At 44.0% G+C, this 22,984-nt stretch overlaps 2 protein-coding genes across 3 annotated transcripts in view; one reads left to right on the forward strand and one right to left on the reverse strand.

The window, feature by feature from the left end:
- The first annotated feature begins 1,593 nt into the window (after positions 1-1,593).
- LOC147101626 (uncharacterized) lies at positions 1,594-5,209 on the forward strand. The gene is made up of 3 exons (XM_085965342.1): positions 1,594-2,295; positions 2,984-3,199; positions 4,454-5,209. The coding sequence occupies exons 1-3, from the start codon at positions 1,875-1,877 to the stop codon at positions 4,588-4,590; spliced, it is 774 nt and encodes a 257-aa protein (XP_085821468.1). The 5' UTR covers positions 1,594-1,874; the 3' UTR covers positions 4,591-5,209.
- Positions 5,210-6,890: 1,681 nt separating this feature from the next.
- The window catches only part of LOC147101627 (early estrogen-induced gene 1 protein-like), a 126,771-nt gene continuing 110,677 nt past the window's right edge, over positions 6,891-22,984 (reverse strand). For both annotated transcript variants that reach the window (XM_085965344.1, XM_085965345.1), the window contains exons 10-12: positions 16,065-16,134; positions 14,280-14,541; positions 6,891-7,591 (exon numbers count right to left, since the gene is read on the reverse strand). In XM_085965344.1, coding sequence (XP_085821470.1) covers positions 14,496-14,541; positions 16,065-16,134 — 116 coding nt within the window. In that variant the 3' untranslated portion in view covers positions 6,891-7,591; positions 14,280-14,495. The remainder of the gene's footprint in view (positions 7,592-14,279; positions 14,542-16,064; positions 16,135-22,984) is intronic.

Consider the following 22,984-nt stretch of genomic DNA (forward strand, 5'->3'; position numbering starts at 1 on the left):
CCCAAAACTGACCCATGGGGACACCACTGCAAACTAGCTCCCAGTCTGAGAAACACCCATCCACCACCACCCTCTGCTTCCCGTCACTGAGCCAATTCCGTATCCAGACCGCCACTTTCCCCTTGATTCCACAGGCTTCCATCTTCTTAACAAGTTTCCTGTGTGGTACTTTGTCGAATGCCTTCCGAAAGTCCATATATACAACATCTACTGCAGTACCTTGATCAACCTTCTCTGTCACCTCATCAAAGAATTCAATCAAGTTAGTCAGACACAATTTGCCTTTAACAAATCCATGCTGGCTCTCCTCGATTAACCCATGCCTTTCCAAATTAAAGTTTATTTTGTCCCTGATAATGGTTTCCAATAACTTCCTCACCACTGATGTTAGGCTGACTGGCCTGTAGTTTCCTGGTTTATCCCTCTCCCCTTTCTTGAATAGTGGTATAACATTAGCAACCCTCCAGTCCCCTGGCACTACTCCTGTATCCAATGAGGATTGAAAGATTGTGACCAATGCCTCTGCTATTTCTACCTTTGCTTCTTTCAATAACCTCGGATGCATTCCATCTGGACCAGGTGATTTACCAAATTTCAGCAATGCTAAGTTTTTTAGTACGTCTTCTCTATCTATTATTATCCTGTCCATAACTTCGCTCTCCTCTTTTAGTGTAGCATTGACTTCCTTTGTGAAGACAGATGCAAAGCACTCATTTAATACGATAGCAAAATACTGTGGATGCTGGAAATCCGAAATAACAACAGAAATCGCTGGAAAAACTCAGCAGGCCAGGGCAACGTCCGTGGAGAGAGAAACAGAGTCAACGTTTCAGGTCGAAACCCTTCTTCAGAACTGAGAAAAAAGCAGGAAATGAAACAGATTAAAAGCTGGTTTGGGGGCTGGGAAATGGGGGAGGGGATGAAAGAACAAAAGGGGAAGGTCAGTGAGAGGTGAAGAGACATTTAATACATTAGCCACGTCCTCTGCCTCTACATGAAGATTTCCCTTTGGGTCCTTGATAAGCCCAACTTTTGTCCGAGCAAACTGCTCACACTTTATATGTTTATAAAGTGTTTTAGGGTCAATTTAATGTTGCCTGCTAATCTTTTCTCATAACCTCTCTTTTCCTCCCGTATTAACTTTTTCAATTCCCTCCTGTACTTTTCATAATCTTCCTGGTTATTAACTGAATCTTGCTCCTGACATTTGTCAGAAGCCTCCTTTTTCTGTATTATTTTAACTTTTATTTCCTTTGCCATCCAGGGCTCCTGGGCTTTGGATGTTCGACCTCTTCCCTTCAAAGGAATGTGCCTAGTTTGTACCCGAACTATCACTTTCCTGAATGCCCTCCATGCGAGTCACATAAGGAGATATTAGGACAGGGCTTGGTCAAAGAAGTAGGTTTTAAAGAGCGTCTTAAAGGAGGAGAGAGGCGGAGAGGTTTAGGGAGGGAATTCCTGAGCTTAGGGCCCAAGGCAGCTGAAGGCACGGCCACCAATGGTGGAGCGATTAAAATCGGGGGATGCACAAGAGGCCGGAATTGGAGGAGCGCAGAGATCTCGGAGGATTGTGGGGCTGGAGGAGGTCACAGAGATAGGGAGGGGGCGAGGCCGTGGAGGGATTTGAAAGCAAGGATGAGAATATTAAAATTGAGGTGTTGCCTGACTGGGAGCCAACGTAAGGGACAGTAAAAGGGGGTTGTACCAATCAGCCAAGGGGGCTTGTGCTACCTCCCCATGAGTTAACTTAGCAACGGAGACTTCAGTACCAATGAGCAACTGCACACAGTTTCCCTTCAGTTGCCGACTCCAAGTACACTTCTCACTCTGGTGATACTCAAACGTGGCTTCAGTGTGAGGAATTCCTCTCCGAGATGCTGTGTGCTGGGACTCTGGGCTGGATGTGCCTGCTGCTGATATTATGGACGTCTGCTTCTTCTTCCCAGAAAACAGAATGCATTAAAATGAACCCCTGCAAATGTATAATGAAGGACGGATCAGGGGTGATTAATCTGGCGGCAATGGGGGACTCTGGTGGATTTCTGGAGAGGAATAAACCATTGAGTAGTTCAGACGGGGAATCTGATCCTGATATTCTCTACTCGTTTAGTCCTTGTCGCCCGTTTAGTGAACCTATCGAGTTTGCGCTGGAGTGTCTGGACGTGGCCGTTTGTCTGATTATCAGGTACCAGACCCCGGCAGGGGAGATCATGGATTTTCTCAACTTTGGAAGACACGAGGACAATGAGTTCAACTATGACAACAATTCGAAAGCACTCACCGTCACCTACCCTGGTAAGAATGCTCCTTCATTTGCTTTTAGAAACTTAAGTGAAGGGGCCAAGACTTCAATCAGCGTTGCAAAGACTGGGACAGGTGAAAGGGTGGAGGGGCTGAATGGCCTCTTCTTGTTCTGGATGTTCTTAAATGAGCAAGTACCGCTCAACATTTAAAGGGCTAGACCGTAAATTGGAGGAGGAATGGGGGGGACCTGAAGGAATTCAGGGGTTTTTGAGTTCCTGGGAAAGAAAGATTTATTGTGGGGAGATGGTCCAATGAGTAAGGAGAACAACAACAGCTTGCATTTATATAGCACCTTTAAAGTAGTAAAACATCCCAAAGCGCTTCACAGGAGAATGGATGTAGGAAAGGAGCGAAAGTAGTTTGAGGAACCCGAGAGAAAGGTTCAAAGTACCATCCTCCATAGTATTATTGATAAAATGTAAAGATAGAATGCTTCAACCCTAAACCTTTCCTCCTTCAAGACCCTCCTTAAAACCTCCCTCTTTGACCAAGCTTTTGGTCACCGGACCCAATATCTCCTTATGTGGCTTGGTGTCAAATTTTGTTTGATAATCGCTCCTGTGAAGCGCCTGGGGAAGTTTTTCTGTATTAAAGGCGCTGTATAAATGCAAGGTGTTGTTTTTATCCCCACCCACCAATCTAATACATTTTCATCCTTTCCTCCTCCTTTATGTTGCAGCATCACACAGCAGCCCGCTGCGGACAGTGGCGCGGTATAACTGCAGCTCCAGTCGCTCGGTGGTTCTATCGCGAGATCCAGAGAATCCCAACCTGTTACAAATTTTGGTCGACAGCCCCTGTGCCTGCCCCAACGGCTGCAAACCTCAGGACGTGGGCCCAGCAACCATCATCTTAATAGTGTTCAGCATAACGGTCACGGTCTACTTCATGTTTGGTGGGTTAACAACAACTGGAACTTAAATAGCACTGTTAAAGTAGAAAAAAAAATCTCAAGGTTCCCTCACAGGCAACATCAAAAAATATGGACACCAAACGAAAGGAGGTCATATTAGGAGTGACCAAAAGCTTGGTCAAAGAGGGTGGGTTTTACGGAGGGTCTTACAGAAGGAGAGGGAGAGAATTACAGAGCGTGGGCTTAGGTGGCTGAAGGTATGGCTGTAAATGGTGGAGCAAAGGAAGTGTGTGGGGGGCAGGGGGAGATGCAAAGGAAGTGTGTGGGGGGCAGGGGGAGATGCACAAGAGGTCAGAGTTAGAAGAATGGATAGTTTGGTGGGGGTTTGTCGGGCTGGAGCTGGTTAGAGAGATGGGGAGGAGCGATGCCATGCAGGGATTTAAACAGGAGGATGAGAATTTTAAATGAGGTGTTAGGAGACCAGGAGCCAATGCAGATCAGCGAGCACACTGTGATGTGACTGGGACTACCTACTGAACTTTAATGCATTAGCTTGGCTCAGTGGGTAGCACTCTTGCCTCAGCGGGTCAGGGCTTCAAGGCCCCACTCCAGAGACTTGAGCACTTAATCCAGGCTGACATTTCAGTGCAGTACTGGGGGAGTGCTGCACTGTCAGAAGTGCTGTCTTTCAGATGAAACGTGAAAGGAAAGGCCCCATTCAAATAAGAGCAGGTGAATTCTCTCACTGTCTCCTGCCCAACATTTATCCCTCAACCAACATCACAGATTATCTGCCCATTATCACATTGCTGTTTGTGGGATCTTGCTGTGTGTAAATTGGCTGCCGCGTTTCCTACATTACAACAGTGACTACACGTCAAAAATACTTTATTGGCTATAAAGCGCTTTAGGACGTCCTGAGGATGTGAAGTTATTTCTTTCTGTCTTAAAGTTGAGAGTATGAACAAACCCAGTCTATGTAAGGTTAAATGCTGGTAAACCTTGTTACTAAGATTACCAGAGTGCTCCTAACTATGGACAATTTGGGGGCTGTATTGTCTGCATTACAACAGTGACTACACTTCAAAAATTACTTAATTGGCTGTAGTGCCTTGGGATGTCTGGTTGTGCAAGGTGCTATAGAAATGCAAGTCTTTTATTTCTTCACAGGGCACATGGGACAATTTTTTTTTAAGTTGCTAGTAGAATCTCTAAGCCCCTCCCCCCACTACACAAGTGCTTGTTAATAGGAACATTGGCGCGAGGAATCTGAAACCTCTCTGATTATTTTCTCAGGCTTGTGCGCGCTCAATCCGGTCAGAACGCCAAACGGCATTGAAATCATTCCCAAGGAAAATATCTGGTGCAGTTTGTGCTACGCCTGCGCAGAGAGGAAAGGAAGAAAGCGGAGGAAACATCAACAGCACAGATGAAGCAAGATCCCAGACTATAGGTTATGCTGATCTACAATCCATGCTGGAAACCTACAGCAAGTATTTGCTGTAAAATGGTCAGATTTCATTTTTCACACTGTATTGAGATACGTTGTGTGTACGCAGTGTATTTGTACAAGTTTCATTTTAGTTAGCTTACTTTTCAAATCTGCTCTTCAATGTTTGCATTTTCACGCCCTCAAAACACAAACCAAAGCCCGTTCCAGGAAATGTCCCCCAGGGACCCCCTGTAAATACTGACACACTCCTGAGGACCCCCTGTAAATACTGACAGGCTCCCAGGGACCCCCTGTAACTACCGACAGGCTCCTGGGGAACCCACTGTAAATACTGACACTCCCAGGGACCCCCCTGTAAATACTGACACTCCCAGGTACCCCCCTGTAAATACTGACACACTCCTGGGGACCCCCCCCTGTAAATACTGACACTTTCAGAGGGGGATGCTAGTGTCGTGATTAAGTTACTGGGCTACTAATTTAGCAGAGAGCGAGTTCAAATCCCACGCTTGCAGTCTGAGAATTTTAATTCAGTTTTTGTAAAGAGCACGATGCTGCAATGACTAGTAATCCAGAGGCCTGGACGAATAATCCAGGGAATTAGTTCAAGCCCCACCATGGCAGCTTCAGAATTTCAATCTAAAAATTAAAAAAATCATTCTATGATTCTATAAAAATATGCTGGGCTATGGGGGGAAGAGAGCAGGGGAGTGGGACTAATTGGAGAGCTCGTTCAAAGAGCCGGCACAGGCACGATGGGCCAATTGGCCTCCTGTGCCATGTCATTCTGAGAGGACAGGACTGGATCTTTGCTGTGAAGATTTTGACGGCAACATAGCCTGCCAACACTCACTATCCAGGCAAGTTGTTTTTGTTGAGCACAGCCACCGGCTCATGTACAAGCTGGTGTGCTAAGCTATACAGACTAGGAAGGTCACAGGATCGAACCCACTCATCTGTGCTGAATTAGCCAATCTCAGACAACCTGAAGAGCTGATAATTATGTCCTGGGACAGAGAATTGAGGAAATCCACCCGGGTTCCCACTGCAGAATGCTATCCAGTGACCCCGGCTGGTAAGACGTGGACATTGCATTGAGGACAGGTTGTCTGTGGTGTCACCCTGCGGATGAACAGCCAGTCAAAAGGCACCGAGTAGCCTCGCACATAAAGAATGACCACTTGGGCAAGGAGTCGGGTGTCTCTGGAGCCGTAAGAGGCGAGAAAGTTGTAAAAGTACGAATGACGGCGGACAGGTAAAGACCAATGTTCTCGTTAGCTGCGCGGCTGTCTGAAGCTCCTGTGTAGGCCGCTTGCCAGTTCCTCAATGGAAAAAAACACACATGCACAGAAGTTAGAATGGGCCATGCAGCCCCCAAAAATTAGAGGGTACATTGGTAAAAACCCTCTGGTCCATCCAGCCTGTCCCACATAATTGTGATACCTTGGGCAGGATTTTCATTGGGCCGTGGAGGTGGGATTAGAGGCGTGTGGGGGGCTAAAATCCCAAAATCGGGGGGGCATGAACCCATCCCGCCCCCATGCCAGTTTCAAAGGAGGCGGATACCCGACCTGTGCTGGGACCCACCTCCCCGAGGCAGGAAGGGGATTAGTGCCAATTAACTGCCTGTTAACAGGTAGTTTTTAGCCTAATCCCCATTTTTATTCCTGAAGTGTGAGATTCCCGACGGCTCCAAACCACGCCAAGTTAGCAAGGCAGGCCATCGGGCTGAAGGACTTGGAGGGTTCGAGATGTCCATGTTCAGGTGAGTGATAGGTGCATGAGTGAAGAGGTAAGTGTGTTTGGTGTGTGTATATAAAGTGTTTAAAGAAGTTTTACTTACTTTTACAGCCTTCCTTCCTTCAGGTCTCGGGAGTCCCTCATCTCACCAGCACAGAAAGCAGAATGGCCACGAGCTGTCAAAAGTTGCAGCATTCTGCTTTCTGTTCTGGAGAGATCTCTAAATCAGCCTGAGGAAGGAATTAACTTAGTGTACAGATTGTCAGTGTTTGACAGCTTCAAAGAGCTGTCAAAAGCTCGACAGATGAAATGTCAATCTGTGACGTCACCTGTTGCCGGGTGGCCCTTAATTGGCCTGCTGGGCAGGCTCAACAAGGTCAATCAAGTGAAAATTGCATGGGTTGGCCACAACTCAATGGAGGCGGGACTACAACCCCAAAAGTTGTAGTCCCGCCTCCAGAATCAAAATCCAGCCCCTTACGTGTCACAATAAATACACTCCCCACCCCACCCGAAGCCATATGGTCTCCTGGGGAGAGGCGACGAACCAGATTAAAAACCCAGGCAACTGCATTTTTTTTAAAATAAAATTCTTTATGCTAAACACAAAATAACAGTTTTATTGTTAATACAGGTACCCAATATCATTTATTTCCCAGAAAACAGACAGTATTACATGATACTGCTCCGATAGTTACACTTTAAAATATGAAACAAATAACCTGAATACAAATATCTTTTAACCAATTACAGTACATTGTGCATTCTAAACAAATCTAAATGTTATACAATATTTCAACTGAAACATTTCTATAAATTCCACATCCTCTGGGCATTTTTTTTTAAAGAAACCTGTACACCCACCTCCATAGGATCACAAAAATAAGTGTGTCTAAATAGATCATTCGGAATACATTCTGTAACACCTTTTTTTAACAAAATCATAAAAATCTTTTGTCATCATTTAACTTCAGTTGAGAGTTAGGTCATTTCAGAAAATGTTAAATCCATCTATTGAAGGGCCTAGACTCCCAATGCATAGCTTCAAATCCCTTTCAGAAATATACAGATTTGCTTAAGACAAGTGGAGTGCCAGATAGCCACACGTCATTTGCCCGAATGCAGCTGGTTAAAGGAGTTGTTTAGGGTCATTAATAATAAATCTGCTGAATGTGCTGTCTGGTCAGGTATAGGTGCGTTGCCGCCTTCAGCAGTCCCATGTGCTGCTGACATTTAATGAGCTGTCGATTAAAAAAAAGATAAAAATGAGTATTAAATACTTGCAAAACAATCCAGATTTGAGGTGATGCTGCTTGCTAGTTGGAACGTCCAGAACCTACAAGGTTCCCAATTGTTTCCATATACAGTAGGGAAATCTCTCAAAAAAAGGAACTGCAGCCACAAGCAACAATTCAAAGAAGCAATTAAAAGTACGGTGATATTCAGTAATATATAAAGTAGTTCAATCGATAGCCAGGCATTGGAATAAACCACCTGTCGCAGAGTTTACACCTGACTGTGGCAGTGAACCTGCACCACTCCTTTAAACAACCATTGAGCCTCCAGAACACACGATCATTAGCAGTCATTCATGCAGCGGATTTCAATTATCCTCTTACTTCCTGCTCATTTTTGAAAGTGGAGTGTCCAGCACTGTCATTTTAAGATAACTAGCAAACTAGCTACTCGCATTACCCAGTTAACTGTTAGCTAGGACAGTTTTAGCAATATGCTTTCCCACAAGAAAAGCACAGGAAATTGCCTGCCTTTTTGCTTGGATTTAACTCGGGTCTCTTTCGGAATGATTTTTTTTCCAATCCAAGGTCACTTTCATTCTTTCTGTGCTAATGAAATTACAGAATCTCAACTCAAACATATCTGCTTTTCAGTTTAAACCAGGACACACACACACTCACTCACACACAGACCTGTAATTCCAGTTACATGAATTAGTTTGAAACAAATGACAATCAAATCTTTGGAATAGAGCACATGTTCACGTCTGGTTCTACGGCAGATTTTAGTCGCCTGTAAAAGATTTAAGTGCGAGATTCTGCAAATTCAGGCATTCACGACAGCAAACAGCTCTACGTCTCCTCTGTGCAATGGAAACACACCCTAACCTGGCTTTCTCCTGCTCATTAAATCGGCCTCTCCTGGAAGTGGGAGGAAACAGGGACAGGTACTGCAAAATTAAAGGACCAAAGGGATTAATGGCTTTAGGTTTGATTTGGTTTAAATATCATTTATAGTTTATATCGTTTGACCTTCCCATCCGTCCCCAATCCAAACAAGGATATACAACTAATGGATATACAACTAATGATTTTAGATGGATGACTGCACAGTGTCCTGTAGCTTTAATTGATTGACACATTACACTGTAGGCTTCATATAACTGGTTCAATTAACTGCAGTCATTCACCACCTATTTTAATATCCAGGAGTGACTGCATTCAACTGTTGCTGCAATATCCTGAGGTGGTGACCTAGAAAACCCTAGTCATGTTTATCAATATTTTCCTGTCTACCATGGGAACTAAAAACAGGGGCACCACAACATCTCAACTAATCATCTTTATCCTAACTGGGCAGAGACTGCCTTCGTCAGTGTGGCTAGACGGCACTCCATCACGCAAATGTCTTTAGTCAGAGGTTACAACAGTCCAGGATAAATTCTCATACACTAATACCAAAAAAACCAAAATGCTGCCGTTTACAAAAGAAAATCAGAAACACGATTGACACCAAAGTGTAATATTCTAAACGCATATTTTCTAATGTCACACTGGGAGGTGCCCATGCTTATGGGCTATCCTCTCACCATGGCAATAGAACAGCACACAACCAGCCTGCTGGTTGTAAGCACTGTGATACATTGCACAAAAAAAACGACTAAAAAAACACACAGCTCCTACAACAGTGGTCAATATTGGAGTTTTACAAATAAAAGCAATCACCAAATACTTAAAAAAAAATAAAAAAAAATCAGTGATCAATATTTGATTGGCAGAAGAAGCAATTAAATCCGAGTTGAAAAAAGCAGTACACCTGAGCTCTACAATGGATTAATGGCTAATACAGTATCTTTATAATGGATCGAGTAAAGCAAACTCACGGACCATGCCCAACAAGGTTCTTTCACTTCAATAGTGGTCTTTTAGGAACTCAAGTTTCTTGGCATGATGCAGTCTCATTATTAGCAAGAAGCCCCACAATACATTTTGTTGTAACTAAAATGTCCTGCCTTCCCCTTAAAGTTGCTGGTTTCACACGGTCTCGTGAGCAAGTGCCACCCGCAGTGCAGAGACCGTCTTTTAAGTCCGCTCCCTTCGATCCCCAGGTTGCAAGACCACTCTCCTACTTGGGAAAGGACATCGGAGGTGGCAATGGTGGGTTGGTACTCCAATGTTGCTCTGCCATGGAGTGGCAGTGCAGGAGTTCACACAGGGGAACGGTACAAAAGGTGAGGATAGAGGCTTGGCAGGTGGTCACCTACCAGCTTCTCAACCAGGGAATGACACAAAAGCAGGAGAAAATGAAACTGGGATGCGGAGGGGAAAGAAAAGAGGAATTAAAAGACTGCTGCACCAAGTCTCAGTTACCAACACCTTTTGCTTTGGTTGAATAAAATTGGCTCTTTCGATGGCCACAGCACAAGTGGAGCTGAGAGTTGGTGACAATTTAGTTTGCAATTCCCACATTTAAAGTACTGTACAAATTGAAGCGGTCAGTGAGATCTGCAGTAATGGGTCATCCTACCTCCTAAAACAGCAAGTAAAACTGGAAAAACTGCTAGAAAAAAGGGATCTCATTAGAAAACAGTTCAAAGGGAATTTGCTTTAAACTTTGAACACCTTGATCTCCAATAATCAAATGTTATTAAAATGCAATAAAACCAAGATAGTCGATGTTAACCCTTGATCTGCTGGTTTTGTAGATGCTGAAAACATCTGCTTTTCAACAACTCCTGAAAAGTTTATGAACTTCTCTTGGTAAAAGAATCAATACGGGAATGGGCTGCACACACACACACACGTGATCTCTTTGATGCGCATTGAGTTCAGCATACAGCAAAGGTTTTTTATGGAAATCCCTGCATGGTACGCTAACACGTGGCGCTGGCTGCCTGTAATGAATGTGTGCTGCGCTATGCCAATTCAACATTCAAAGGCTGTTTTATGTTGTTAAAAAAACAACCCAGAAATGGAAATCGGTTTTAGATCTATACAGTCAAGTGCCACAATGCAGAAAATTAAACAGAGCCTAGTGGTGGGAAGATCAATCAATCATTGGAACAATGGGGGGCCACGAGACTGTTGGCCATTTAGTTGATAAGCATCATTAAGTATACTGATCGATGATGTTGGTGATAATTTTTTTTTACAACTAAAATCTACAAAATCAAAACACAACTACATAAAGTATTTAACACTTTATTTTTCTTTGATTAAGTAGACTGGAAAATATTTTTTATTCACTATAATTTTCTGTCAATAGGGGCAGCATTCCACCTTGTGGTTTACTGTAGAAAAATCACTGGCTATCAAATCTAGAGTTTTTTTTTACTATATTGTATAACATTGGTGTGGAGTGTACTTGCATAACACGCTTCTGTGCTCGGATTAAACGCCTGTGCCCCACACACACTATCAGAATGTTACTACTTCGAAACAAGGGGGAAGTACACACAAGCGCCTCGCTTCACTGTACTTGACCTTACTGTGAGCATTTTAGACAGACACCAGCTGTAGCAGGGGACTAGCCCGAAGCTGGGGAGGATGCATGCTGAGAAAGTGTCCTCTCGGTAAAATATGCGATGGGGGGGGGGGGGGGGGGGTGTGTCACAAAGATGGAGAAACTAACTCTACACAAATTCAAAATGGGTGCAAGCATGTGCTTTAAGGATCCAATTAATACAGGTATTAAATAAGCCTCGGCACCAATACCAAAATCAGTTTCTTTTACCTACTAAAATTAACCCAAGAGTTTGAATTCAGCATAGTCTAGTGGAATGAAAATCTCCTGTTTGCTGGCTGTAAGGGTCTGGTCAGCAATGAGTTTGGTTAATCACAACACTGTTCCTAGTGGCCATGTGCCCACAGTACAAGAATGCTCTCATTTGGTGCCAGTTCTCAATCGGAGGGGGTCACAGAGTTGTGGGACAATGGAAAAAATGCCAACTGGTGCAGCACGGCGAGCTTTACTCTACAGCTAACCATGCTATACCTGATCCTGGGGGGGGGGGGGGGGGAAGGGGAAGGCACGACTGGGACACTGGGTTTCCACATCCCAGCGCCAACAATGGATTACAAAATTCATCATAATTAAAGAAAACGCCTTCCATTTATATATAGCTTGACCATATGGGTGTTCCTTTACTGCTTCAAGCACCTTGCACTTTAGTGCTGTGGCTATACAAATGCCCCAAAAAGATTTTTTTAAACAAATATGCAGACTTCTGGGGGCTTGAAGTAGGTGTGTTTAATCATTTGTGAACCTGTCTGTGCGACTGAAGTATGTCCCAGCAGGTAAAGTGTTAATTTTGACTCTGCATTCAAAATATAACTTAAGCAAGAGCTTTCCTTACACTAGTTGTCACAGAAGAGTTATTAAAACAGTACAAAAATCAGGAGATAAGATTCATCGCAGCCTTGTGTTTTAGGCCTCAATGTACCACAGATACAGATAGTGTACAAGTTAACCGTTCACAGTACGTCAAACTGAGCCACAATATTCACAGGTGGCATGCAATAGCTAGACGACGCGGATAGTGTAGGAAATGTAGAAGTCTTCAAAGTGCATAGCTAACCAATGCCAGGACATTCAGAAGACAGGAACAGGAAATCACATCACAAAAGAGCTACAGCTTCTAGGCATGAATGATTGGAGTCATTTGTTCCATCAGAAGCGTCAGATGCGGCTAGCAGCAAACTGGCTCAGGACCGGAAAGTCCAAGAGCTGGACAATCAGAATACACACTCGCAGTCTGGCAGACCAGCGAAAAGCAGTGGATGAAGTGCAGAGTACTGTATTACTGGAGCGCTCAACTCTCATCATTAGATGCTTCCACTGGCAAGAATTAAGTGTTGCAATAGTACAATACTGTACGAAAAACACACAGTTGTTAATGCTGTGTAGCAAAAATCCGTGGCACTTCTTTAACTTATCCCTCGGATCAATGGGGCAGTAAATTCTACGCTACTGTCCCAGAAACAATTCTGAAAAAATCATTTTCAACCCTGAAGGTTTGCAGGAACCATGTTTCGCAGGAACCATGTTTCAAAGCAGGAAAAGCCTGTACTAAAGGACACTTAACAATGGACTGTGAGGGTAATTCCAATTTTAGAATCAGCAGCCTGCACTTAGAATGTAATTCAGCTGTAAGGAAACATCAGAAATTCTGCAAGGGCCGGGCTTACCCACTATTGTTCCGGACAGTTGGGTACAATTAGAAGGTATTATTAGTCACCCAATGCCTGGTTTAGCGACGTGTCGTTAGTCTCTGCGGGTAGGTAGCAGAGCACACAGAATGCACTTCTTCCTTCGGATAATTTCGGACTCGGTTATTGTTACTGCAACAGCACGCCGCTTGCCTTTATTATTTTCCGTGAACATTTAAAGCCAGCCGTGGTCCTTTTAGTAAGTGTTCAGATAGTACAGGTTAAAACACACGTTTGATTTTTCTTCTGAAGCACAGATTAAAAAATATGATTTTTATGAAGATGAATGAGCTTGCTCCCTGCCTATAAAAGGAATGTGCTTCCCGTAGCGTACGTTATTAAAAGAACATTGATGTGCATGAAGTTGCCAAGTCCCTGACTTGTGTAGGAAGCATCAGAAAACATGAATAAAGTCACTAATGGACCAAAAAGAAAATCATCCTATTACTTCATTTCAGGAGAAATCCAACACCCAATAGGTACTCAAATACTCAGTGCAAAGACATCACCGTACTTGATGTGTCCTCTGATGGCGTCATTGTTGACTCATTGGTTTGGAATTGGAACGACCAGTTTTATTTGGCATCGGATCACCTTGCTTTATTGTTGCAACACAATGACCCCACCTTTTCTTGATGGCATATTCCGATATCAGAAATTATGGTATCGGAATTTAAAAATGAAATGAAAAATGTGTGCTTTACATGTGACCAAAATCACGATCAATTTCAGCCGTCTAAAAACAAACCAGTATCCCTGCACACGCAGGGCAAACTTCAATACAGGAAACTTTGGTTTATCCGGAGGTTAACTGTCCGGAATGCTCGATCCACCGGCAAAATTCAGGAGTCGGTTCAGTAAGTTTTTTTTCTTTTTGTTGCTTTTTTTTCCCCCACCAGTCAGGCTCTGCAAGGTCTAGCTAAAGCTGTTGCTTAGCTACAGAGATGCTTGCAAGCTACGGCCGACTGTTCAGAAGCTGTGCAACAGGGTTTGTTGCTAGATACGGAGCTCAAAAGCTCCGTATGTTTTAACATTAGCGCTGGTTTGTCCGGCAGTTTTGATGGGACGGCAACAGCTCGGTCCCGTCGGTGCCGGATAGCACAAAGTTTCCTGTATTTGGGGCCGAAACACAATAAAATCTTTAAAAGCATTTAAAAGTAAATTTTCCTTGACGCCATAGTCAAAGATTCATAGAGCAACGTGTAGTCTTCGACCCTGGTCTATAAATGGCTCAGGAATGGGGAGAGAGCATCTTTTATACATGCTCCGGTTTATCATGAAATAATGATGCCGCAACATCGCACTGAAAAACTGTCACCTTTTTAAACTGACTCAGAGCCAAATGGTTTTGGTATTTAAGTGTTGTGTTTCAAAAGGATTTATGAAACAAAATCTCAATGTCACAAAAATTATTTATCTAAAATTAAATCCCAGTATTTGTATTGGTTCAGTAGGTTTTGCAACAGAAAGAGATGGAGATCCTTACTTGGGACCTGTGTCCCACCCAGTTTCCTATTACTCCAATGCAGTCAGAATCAACGTCTGCCAATTCTCGGGGTTGTCGGATAGAAATAGCCGCCCTCCTCCTTCAGTCCAGCTGTGCAGGTGGGTGGCATGACCTGATGATAAGACTAGGTGTGTGCAGTAGGCAAGGAGCTTGAATGGAAAGTGGTTAGTAGGTGCAGAGTGGCTCACAAGCTTCTCAACGGCTCTCGATAACAACAGGCTCAAAGACACCTGCAGACACCCTGTGGAGAAAGGAACAGTATTTGTTACTCAACACACAATACTGACTGTGGAGATACTCAGGCCATTCCATTGCTTGAGCATAATCAAATAACATGAGAAAATGTACAATCACAAACAAACATTTGAATACAGCATGCAATGATATGATCTATAGCAAATCTCAGTTTGATTTGGTTTCTAAATTCATTTGCAGGGCTGGTGCAGCTGGTGCGCAGATGGCAAACAGCCTTGGTCGAGAGATTCACTCAACTTTTCTCTTTCCGCTTTCTGGGCCTTGTGCAATACGAAGTATATTTTGCTGCACATCTAGGGGGGAAAATTCCGTTGCTTTGTGCCTCCCGTTAGCGCGGGGGCGCAAAGCAACTAGCGCCTGGGTGCAGCACCGCTGACGCCTCCTGCGAAATTCAGCGGGAGGTTAGCGGCGGCGCTTCCTGCTTGGGGCGTCACCATTGAATTTCAGGCATGGGGTTGCTAACCTTTTCAGCGCCCCGTCGAAGTTATCGCCCCAAAGGGGGCGTGAGCCAATTTCCCCCCCCCCTAATGTTTTAGGTCCACGGGTACTAAATGGCATTTTCCCCAGATTGGATGGGAAAAGAAAGAAAACATTAAACAAGGATTGAACTTTGTATCGCTGTGGGAGATTAGTTGGTTGAATGAACAACAACATGCAATTATATAGCGCCTTTAACATAGAAACATAGAAGATAGGAGCAGGAGTAGGCCATTCGGCCCTTCGAGCCTGCTCCGCCATTCAACGAGATCATGGCTGATCATCCAAACCCTAGCACCCGGTCCCTACACCGACAGCCATCCCACCCAAGCCCTATCCCCGTAACCCCACGTATTTAATCCCCCCTAACACTAAGGGCCAATTTTTTTATCATGGCCAATCAACCTAACCCGCACATCTTTGGACTGTGGGAGGAAACCGGAGCACCCGGAGAAAACCCACGCAAACACGGGGAGAATGTGCAAACTCCACACAGACAGTCACCCGAGGCCGGATTTGAACCCGGGTCCCTGGCGCTGTGAGGCAACAGTGCTAACCACTATGCTAACGTAGTAAAACGTCCCAAGGCGCTTCACAGGAGTGTCAAACAAAATTTGACAGTGGAGGAGGGAGAATTTCTTCTGTGTAAAATCTTCAATGTTTTTAAAAGAATGTGTTTATAACACCTGGCACAGAGGAAATGCTTCCCTCAGGAGGTGCTGTTCACCTAGATACTGCTAAACAAAACCTCGATCAGAGGAGTGCCAGGTAGAGAAGTCGCTATATTGCATTAAAACACTTGTGGGTTTGAAGGGTCAAAAATGTTTCTCCTATTTGCACAGAGGAATGCTTTAGAGTAAGACAAGCCGAAGATTGGAAGGGCCCAACAGTACAATACAAGACAAATCTCAATAGAGTTATTAAAGTGCCAAAGGAGCATTTTAGGAGAAAATCCCACACTAAATAATCTGGAGTCTCGGATAAATGAGATGGCTGTACAGGACCACTGAGCATGCGATTTATGGAACCCACCTGTTTCCCAGCTGAATGCCACTGAGTGCTGTTGTTCCATCTCTGCTCACAAACAGCCTTAAATTACTGTCTGGAAATGAAGAGTACACGCAGCATTAGCATACTGTAGAAGAAAACTCAAAGCGCATTCCTGGCTCAAAACCTTTAACAGCAAAAGAGTTTATGCTCGATGACAGCTCTCGTTTTGAGAACACCGAGTCAAAGACTTGCATTTAGAGAACGCCTCATCGTGTCTCTCGGGAAAAACCCAAAGTACAATGAATCACATTGTGAAATGATTACTGTTCTGCAGGTAAAGAGAGCAGCCACTTTGTGCACAAGTTCTCACAAACAACAAGGAGATAAATGAGCAGTTAACTGTTGCTCGATAGAGCTTGTTGCAGAATGTTGGTCAGGACAGTGGGAGAACTCCTGATCTCCTTCGAATAATGGCATGGGATCTTTGACATTCACCCGAACCTTGGTTTAATGGCTCATCCAGAAGTCAGCAATTTTGATAATGCAGCACTCCATCAGTACTGCAATGAACTGATGCACTGAATTAATATAGATCAGTGAAAAGAAAATCTATTACATCAATTCTCTAACTAGAGTCTGTCAGTGATTATTTTTCCACAATAAGGCCAAGATCAAGGAGTTAAACAAAAATTGGGAGTCATACATGTGCACCTCCTTGTGGCTTGTTGATGAACTAGAGAGACCTGGGAATGGCTTGCACTTGGCTAGATATTAGTGGAGAGAAAGAGGAGAGGAGCCTAAAAAAGAACTGTTTTTAAACTGGAAAGTATTCTTTGGAGTTAAACAGAATCCTTAGATAGGAATTATGTAATTTTCAGAAATCTACCCAGATTAATATAGTATAAAGCGCAGGTCACAGAAATAAGGGATCAACTCTGCCCAACATTGCAAAAGTATATCTCCATTAAAAGAATGCTGATCACTTCCTGCTGAATGCTTACAGTGAAGTTATTGATTTGACATTGGTTGCAAGTTTTGTTCAGGGTATTTTTGGGCACAAGTGAAAAGTTTTTTTACGCAGCAAGTCACGATCTGGAATGCGCTGCCTGATAGGGCGGTGGGAGCAGATTCAATAGCAACTTTCAAAAGGGAATTGGATAAATACTTGAAAAGGAAAAGTTTGCAGGGTTGTGGGGAAAGAGTAGGGGGAGTGGGTTTAATTGGAGCTCTTTCACAGACACGATGGGCTCCATGGCCTCCATTCTGTGCTGTTTGATTTTCTCTCTTGCTATCTCTAGCTGGGGCCAAGAGCCCTCTGGTGGATACTGTCTTCTCACGTTATAAATATTGCGGCCAGGAGCACAGGTGAAAGTCACCCTGCCAAGAACAAGGCACACACTTCCTGCTCTTCAAACTGGCCAGTGCGAACATGGGGGATGGGAGGGTGCTCTTATTCACCTTTGTTATACCATGGACACATTACCAATCACATCCTCAATTACTGTCTCAGTCGCTGCGAACATTTAAAAATCTGCATCAGATTCAGAAATATATAAAAAATACTGTCCACTGCAGGCAACAAGCAGATTAATACTGGCATTTGAGTCTTTATTCCCTTAACCGATTCTGACTGGCTGATTATTTGCATTACTTTGGCTGTATTGAATTTCCATCAGGCTTTAGTGGAGTTGCAAGTACAACGCTGCATTTTCTTGCTTCTCCAGTTTGTGCCCCTGCGGACTGACACAAGCGGAAACGTTCTGGTTTCCCTTTGCTTCTAAATAAAGTAACACCGCTTCTTCGATTACATTGTCCATGTTTGTACAGAGTACCAATAGATCCGTAAAAGATTACATGGGAGTAAAACTACCACCAGAGGGCACTGCAAAATAGATAAACCAGGATTTCAGTGACACGCAATGGTTAGTGCGTGAGATGTGCTTGCTGACTGGATTCACGGTGAAAACACCCAGCAGTAAAATGATACAACTCTGGTTTAGAAGGGCAGAGTGTATCTGAAGACAACCTTTTGAGCTGGGAAGACTAGAGTGAAGTGCTGATGGTTGCAGATCTGTCATTGCTGTGGTAGCATCAGGAGAAATTTGAGCTGATCAATTATCACACATTAAAGCAAGTTGGCTGAAGTGAGTTTTTCACTACAGCATATTGGCACCATTTATTCAAAATAAGACTAATGGCAACAGTGGGTAACCCAAGAACCTGAACTCCCCATCACCAACACTCGTGCTCCCATTTACACCACAACTGCACAGTATTACTGGCAATTTTTTAGTTTTTAAACCAATAAAAACAGTGGAGAGGAGACACTTGTCATTCGCTATAACAACAGAAAATGCTGGAAAAACTCAGCAGGTCAGGCAACATCCGTGGAGAGAAATTTGAGTTGACGTTTCGGGTCGAACCCTTCTTCAAAACTGGAAAGAAAATCTGCGATCTGACAAAAGAAGTAAAAGAAACAAAAGCAGAGAGACAATAAAAGGTGTTCGAAGCTAGACGAGATGGTAATAGGCTGAGATTAGGTGTGAAGTGTACTGGCAGGGCAAGAGATAGCTGCCAGGTGTGAGAGAGAAACAAAAGGAAAAGGGGGGGGGAAGGAGTGGAAAAATTACAAGAAAAATGTAATAGGGGCCAAGGTTATGATCTGAAATTGTTGAACTCGATATTGAGTCCAGAAGGCTACAGCGTGCCTAATCGTAAGATGTGGTGCTGTTCCTTGAGTTTACGGTGAGCTTCCGTGGAACAGTACAAGAGGCCAAGGACGGTGAGGTCAGAGTGGGAATGGAGCGGTGAATTAAAATGACAGGCGACTGGAAGCTCAGGGTCACCCTTACGGACTGAACGGAGGTGTTCTCCAAAGCGGTCACCCAATCTGAGTTTGGTCTCCCCAATGTAGAGGAGACCGCATCGTGAGCAGCGAATACAGTATACTAGATTGCGAGAAGTACAAGTAAATCGCTGTTTCACCTGGAAGGGGTGTTTGGGGCCCTGGACAGTGGGAAGGTATAGGGGCACGTGTTACATCTCCTCCGCTTGCACAGGAAGGTGTGTTTTGTCCAGCATTTTCTGTTGTTATTTCGGATTTCCAACATCTGCAGTATTTTGCTATCGTACTCGTCATTCGCTGTCTACATCATAAGAAACTCACCATCAGTCTGGACTCCATACACAAATCATTGCATAAATGATGAGGCTCAAATGGCATACATCCCACTGAATACTTAATTGGAGGAAGGCAAATTTCAATGGGTTGAGAACAGATCTGGAATTGGAATCAAAGATTGGCAGGCAAAACTGTGATCCAACAATGGGCTGCCTTTAAAGAGGAGATGGTTCGGGGACAGTCAAGGTATATTCCCACAAGGGAGAAAGGTAGGGCAACTAAAGCCAGAGCTTCCTGGATGACGAAAGAGTTGAGAGCAGGATGAAGCAGAAAAAGGGCGCCTATGGCAGATGTCAGGTTGAGAATGCAAGTGAGAATCAGGCTGAATATAAAAAGTTCAGCGGGGAAGTGAAAAAGAAATTAAAGAGGGGCAAAGAGAGAGTATGAGAATAGGTTGACAGCTAACACAAAGGGAATTCAAAAGTCTTCTATAGGCATATAAATAATAAACGGGTAGTAAGAGGAGAGGTGGGGCCGATTAGGGACCAAAAAGGAGACCTCCGCATGGAGGCAGAGGGCATGGCTGAGGTACTAAAGGAGTACTTGGCATCGGTCTTCACCAAGGAAGATGCTGCTGCCAATGTCATAGTGAAAGGAGGCAGTGGAGATACTGGACGAGATAAAAATTGATAGAGGAGGTACTAGAAAGGCTGTCTGAACTTAAAGTTGATAAATCGCCAGGACTGGACACAGGATACTTCCTCGGATGCCGAGGGAGGTTAAGGAGGAAATTGCGGCGGTACTGGCCATAATCTTCCAATCCTCCTTAGATACGGGGATTATGCCAGAGGACTGGAGAATTGCAAATGTTACACCCTTGTGTAAAAAAGGGTGCAAGGATAAACCCAGCAAATACAGGCCAGTCAGTTTAACCTCGGTAGTGGGAAGCTTTTAGAAACAGTAATCAGGGACAAAATTAAAAGTCACTTGGACAAGTGTTGATTAATTAAGGAAAGCCAGCACAGATTTGTTAAAAGCAAATTGTGTTTAACTAACTTGATCAAGTTTTTTTGATGAGGTAACAGAGGGTTGATGAGGGCAATGCGGTTGACGTGGTGTATATGGACTTCTAAAAGGCGTTTGATAAAGTGCCACATAATAAGCTTGCCAGCAAAGTTGAAGCCCATGGAATAAAAGGGACAGTGGCAGCATGGATGTGAAATTGGCTAAGTGACAGGAAACAGAGAGTAGTGGTGAACGGTTGTTTTTCAGACTGGAGGAAGGTACACAGTGGTGTTCCCCAGGGGTCGGTACTAGGACCACTGCTTTTCTTGATATATATTAATGACTTGGACTTGGGTGTGCAGGGCACAATTTCAAAATTTGCACATGACACAAGACTTGGAAGTATAGTGAACAGTGAGGAGGATAGCGATAGACTGCAAGACGACGTGGACAGGCTGGTGAAATGGGCGGGCGTGTGGCAGATGAAATTTAATGCAGAAAAGTGCGAAGTGATACATTTTGGTAGGAAGAACGAGGAGAGGCAATATAAACACAAGGGTACAATCCTAAAGGGGGTGCAGGAAGAGAGAGACCTGGGGGTATGTGTGCACAAATCATTGAAGGCAGGAGGACAGGTTGAGAAAGTGGATACTGGGCTTCATAAATAGAGGCATAGAGTTCAAAAGCAAGGAAGTTATGATGAACCTTTATCAAACACTGGTTCGGCATCAACTGGAGTGTTGTGTCCAATTCTTTAGAGAGGGTGCAGAAAAGATTTACAAGAATGGTTCCAGGGATGAGGGACTTCAGTTACGTGGATAGACTGGAGAAGCTGGGGTTATTCTCATTAGAGCAGAGAAGGTCGAGAGGAGATTTGATCGAGGTGTTCAAAATCACGAGGGGTCTGGACAGAGTAGATAGAGAGAAACTGTTCCCATTGGCAGAAGGGTCGAGAACCAGGAGGACACAGATTTAAGGTGATTGGCAAAAGGGCCAAAGGCTGCATGAGGAAAAACTTTTTTTTTTTTTTTTTTTTTAACGCAGCGAGTGGTTAGGATCTGGAATGTACTGCCTGAAAGGGTGGTGGAGGGAGACTCAATTCTGGCTTTCAAAAGGGAATTGGATTAGTATCTGAAGGAAAAAAAATTGCAGGGCTACGGGGAAAGGGCGGGGGAGTGGGACGAGCTGAAGTGTTCTTGCAGAGAGCCGGCACGGGCTCAATGGCTGCCTACTGTGCTGTAACCATTCTATGATCCCAGAATACTAAAGGAGGTTGGGGAGGAGGTAGCAGAGACACAAACCATAATTTTCAAAAAATCTTGGGAATTGTGACAAAGGACTGCAGAGTGGCAAATATTGTTCAAGAAGGGGGGGCTAAGCCAGGAAATTAGTCTCATCTCTTGCGAGAGAACTTCCAGTCCATTTTGTGTGATGAAATTAATGAACATTTAGAGAGGCCATTCAGTGATAGTCAGAATGGATTTACATAAGAAATAGGAGCAGGAGTAGGCCAATCGGCCCCTCGAGCCTGCTCCGCCATTCAATAAGATCACGGCTGATCTGATCCTAACCGCCAATCTACTATCACAGAACCATCTCCTGAATCTAACAGAATTAGACACACGAAATAGGAGCAGGATCAGGCTACACGGCCCCTGGGCCCGCTCCGCTACCCTCAGGGCCATGACCGATCCGAACCTAGACTCATGTCCAAATTCCTGCCCGCTCCCCATAACCTTTAATTCCCTTTACTTCTAGGAAACTGTCTATTTCTGTTTTAAATTTATGTAATGATGTAGCTTCTACAGCTTTTTGGGGCAGCATATTCCATGGACCTACCACCCTCTGAGTGAAGTAGTTCCTCCTCATCTCAGTTTTGATAGAGCAGCCCCTTATTCTAAGACTGCCCCCTAGTTCTAGTTTCAACTATCATCGGGAACATCCTCCCCGCATCCACCCGATCCAACCCCTTCACAATCTTATATGTTTCAATAAGATCGCCTCTCATTCTTCTGAACTCCAATGAGTAGAGTCCCAATCTACTCAACCTCTCCTCATATGTCCATCCCCTTGTTAAGAGCAAGTCATTCTTAATTATGTAAATAAAGGGAATGGTGTGGACTTTGTACATATGGATTTTCAGAAGGCATTTGGGAAGGTGCCACATAAGACACTTGTTACAAATATTAAGGCACATCATTAAGGAAAATGTAGACCCTTGGATAGAGTGAAGGCAAGGAGTAGGGGTAAATGACTATTTTTCAGAATAGGGGATGTGGGTAGTGGGTGTCCCAGGGATCTGCGCTGGAGCTTATTTTGTTCTCCACTGATACAATGATTTGGACACAGGTACGAGAAGAATTTCATCAATGTTTGCTGATGATATCAAACTAAGGGTTCCAACAAACTTGGAGGAATTCAAGAGATTGTAGGAGGACATTGGCAAGTTAGTGGAGTGGGCAGATAACCTTCGATGCACAGAGATGTGAAGCGAAACATTTTAGGAAAAAGACTAGTGACAACAATGAATGCTGTAAGCTGCGTGGGTGCACGGCCGCACAGCAATCCGTGAAGGTACCACACAGGCCGCTCACAAGCTGTCTCGTTGAAGAGACCCCGCGTACAGCTGTAAATTTAAAGGTACCAATGCATGTAATTAAACAGGCTGTGCACCTATGGTAAATATTTAGAGGGGGCATTGAGTGACAGTAGAACCTAAATGATCAGATTTTTAACAGAGCAATGGAACAAAGAGTTCTAGGAATGCAGATACGTAAATCTTTAACAGTGCAAGTGCAGGTAGAAAAGGCCATTAAAAGACAAACGAGAGTCTGGG

The sequence above is a fragment of the Somniosus microcephalus genome, chromosome 23, assembly GCF_052327205.1.
Source record: "Somniosus microcephalus isolate GS21.2 chromosome 23, FLI_Smic_1.0, whole genome shotgun sequence".
Taxonomy (NCBI): domain Eukaryota; kingdom Metazoa; phylum Chordata; class Chondrichthyes; order Squaliformes; family Somniosidae; genus Somniosus; species Somniosus microcephalus.

Excerpts from the sequence above, each read along its gene's own strand:
- LOC147101626 (XM_085965342.1), top strand. The coding sequence starts at position 1,875 with ATGCTGTGTGCTGGGACTCTGGGCTGGATGTGCCTGCTGCTGATATTA. Across the intron at positions 2,296-2,983 it reads ACTCACCGTCACCTACCCTG|CATCACACAGCAGCCCGCTG; the intron begins GTAAGAATGCTC and ends TTTATGTTGCAG. Across the intron at positions 3,200-4,453 it reads CACGGTCTACTTCATGTTTG|GCTTGTGCGCGCTCAATCCG; the intron begins GTGGGTTAACAA and ends TTATTTTCTCAG.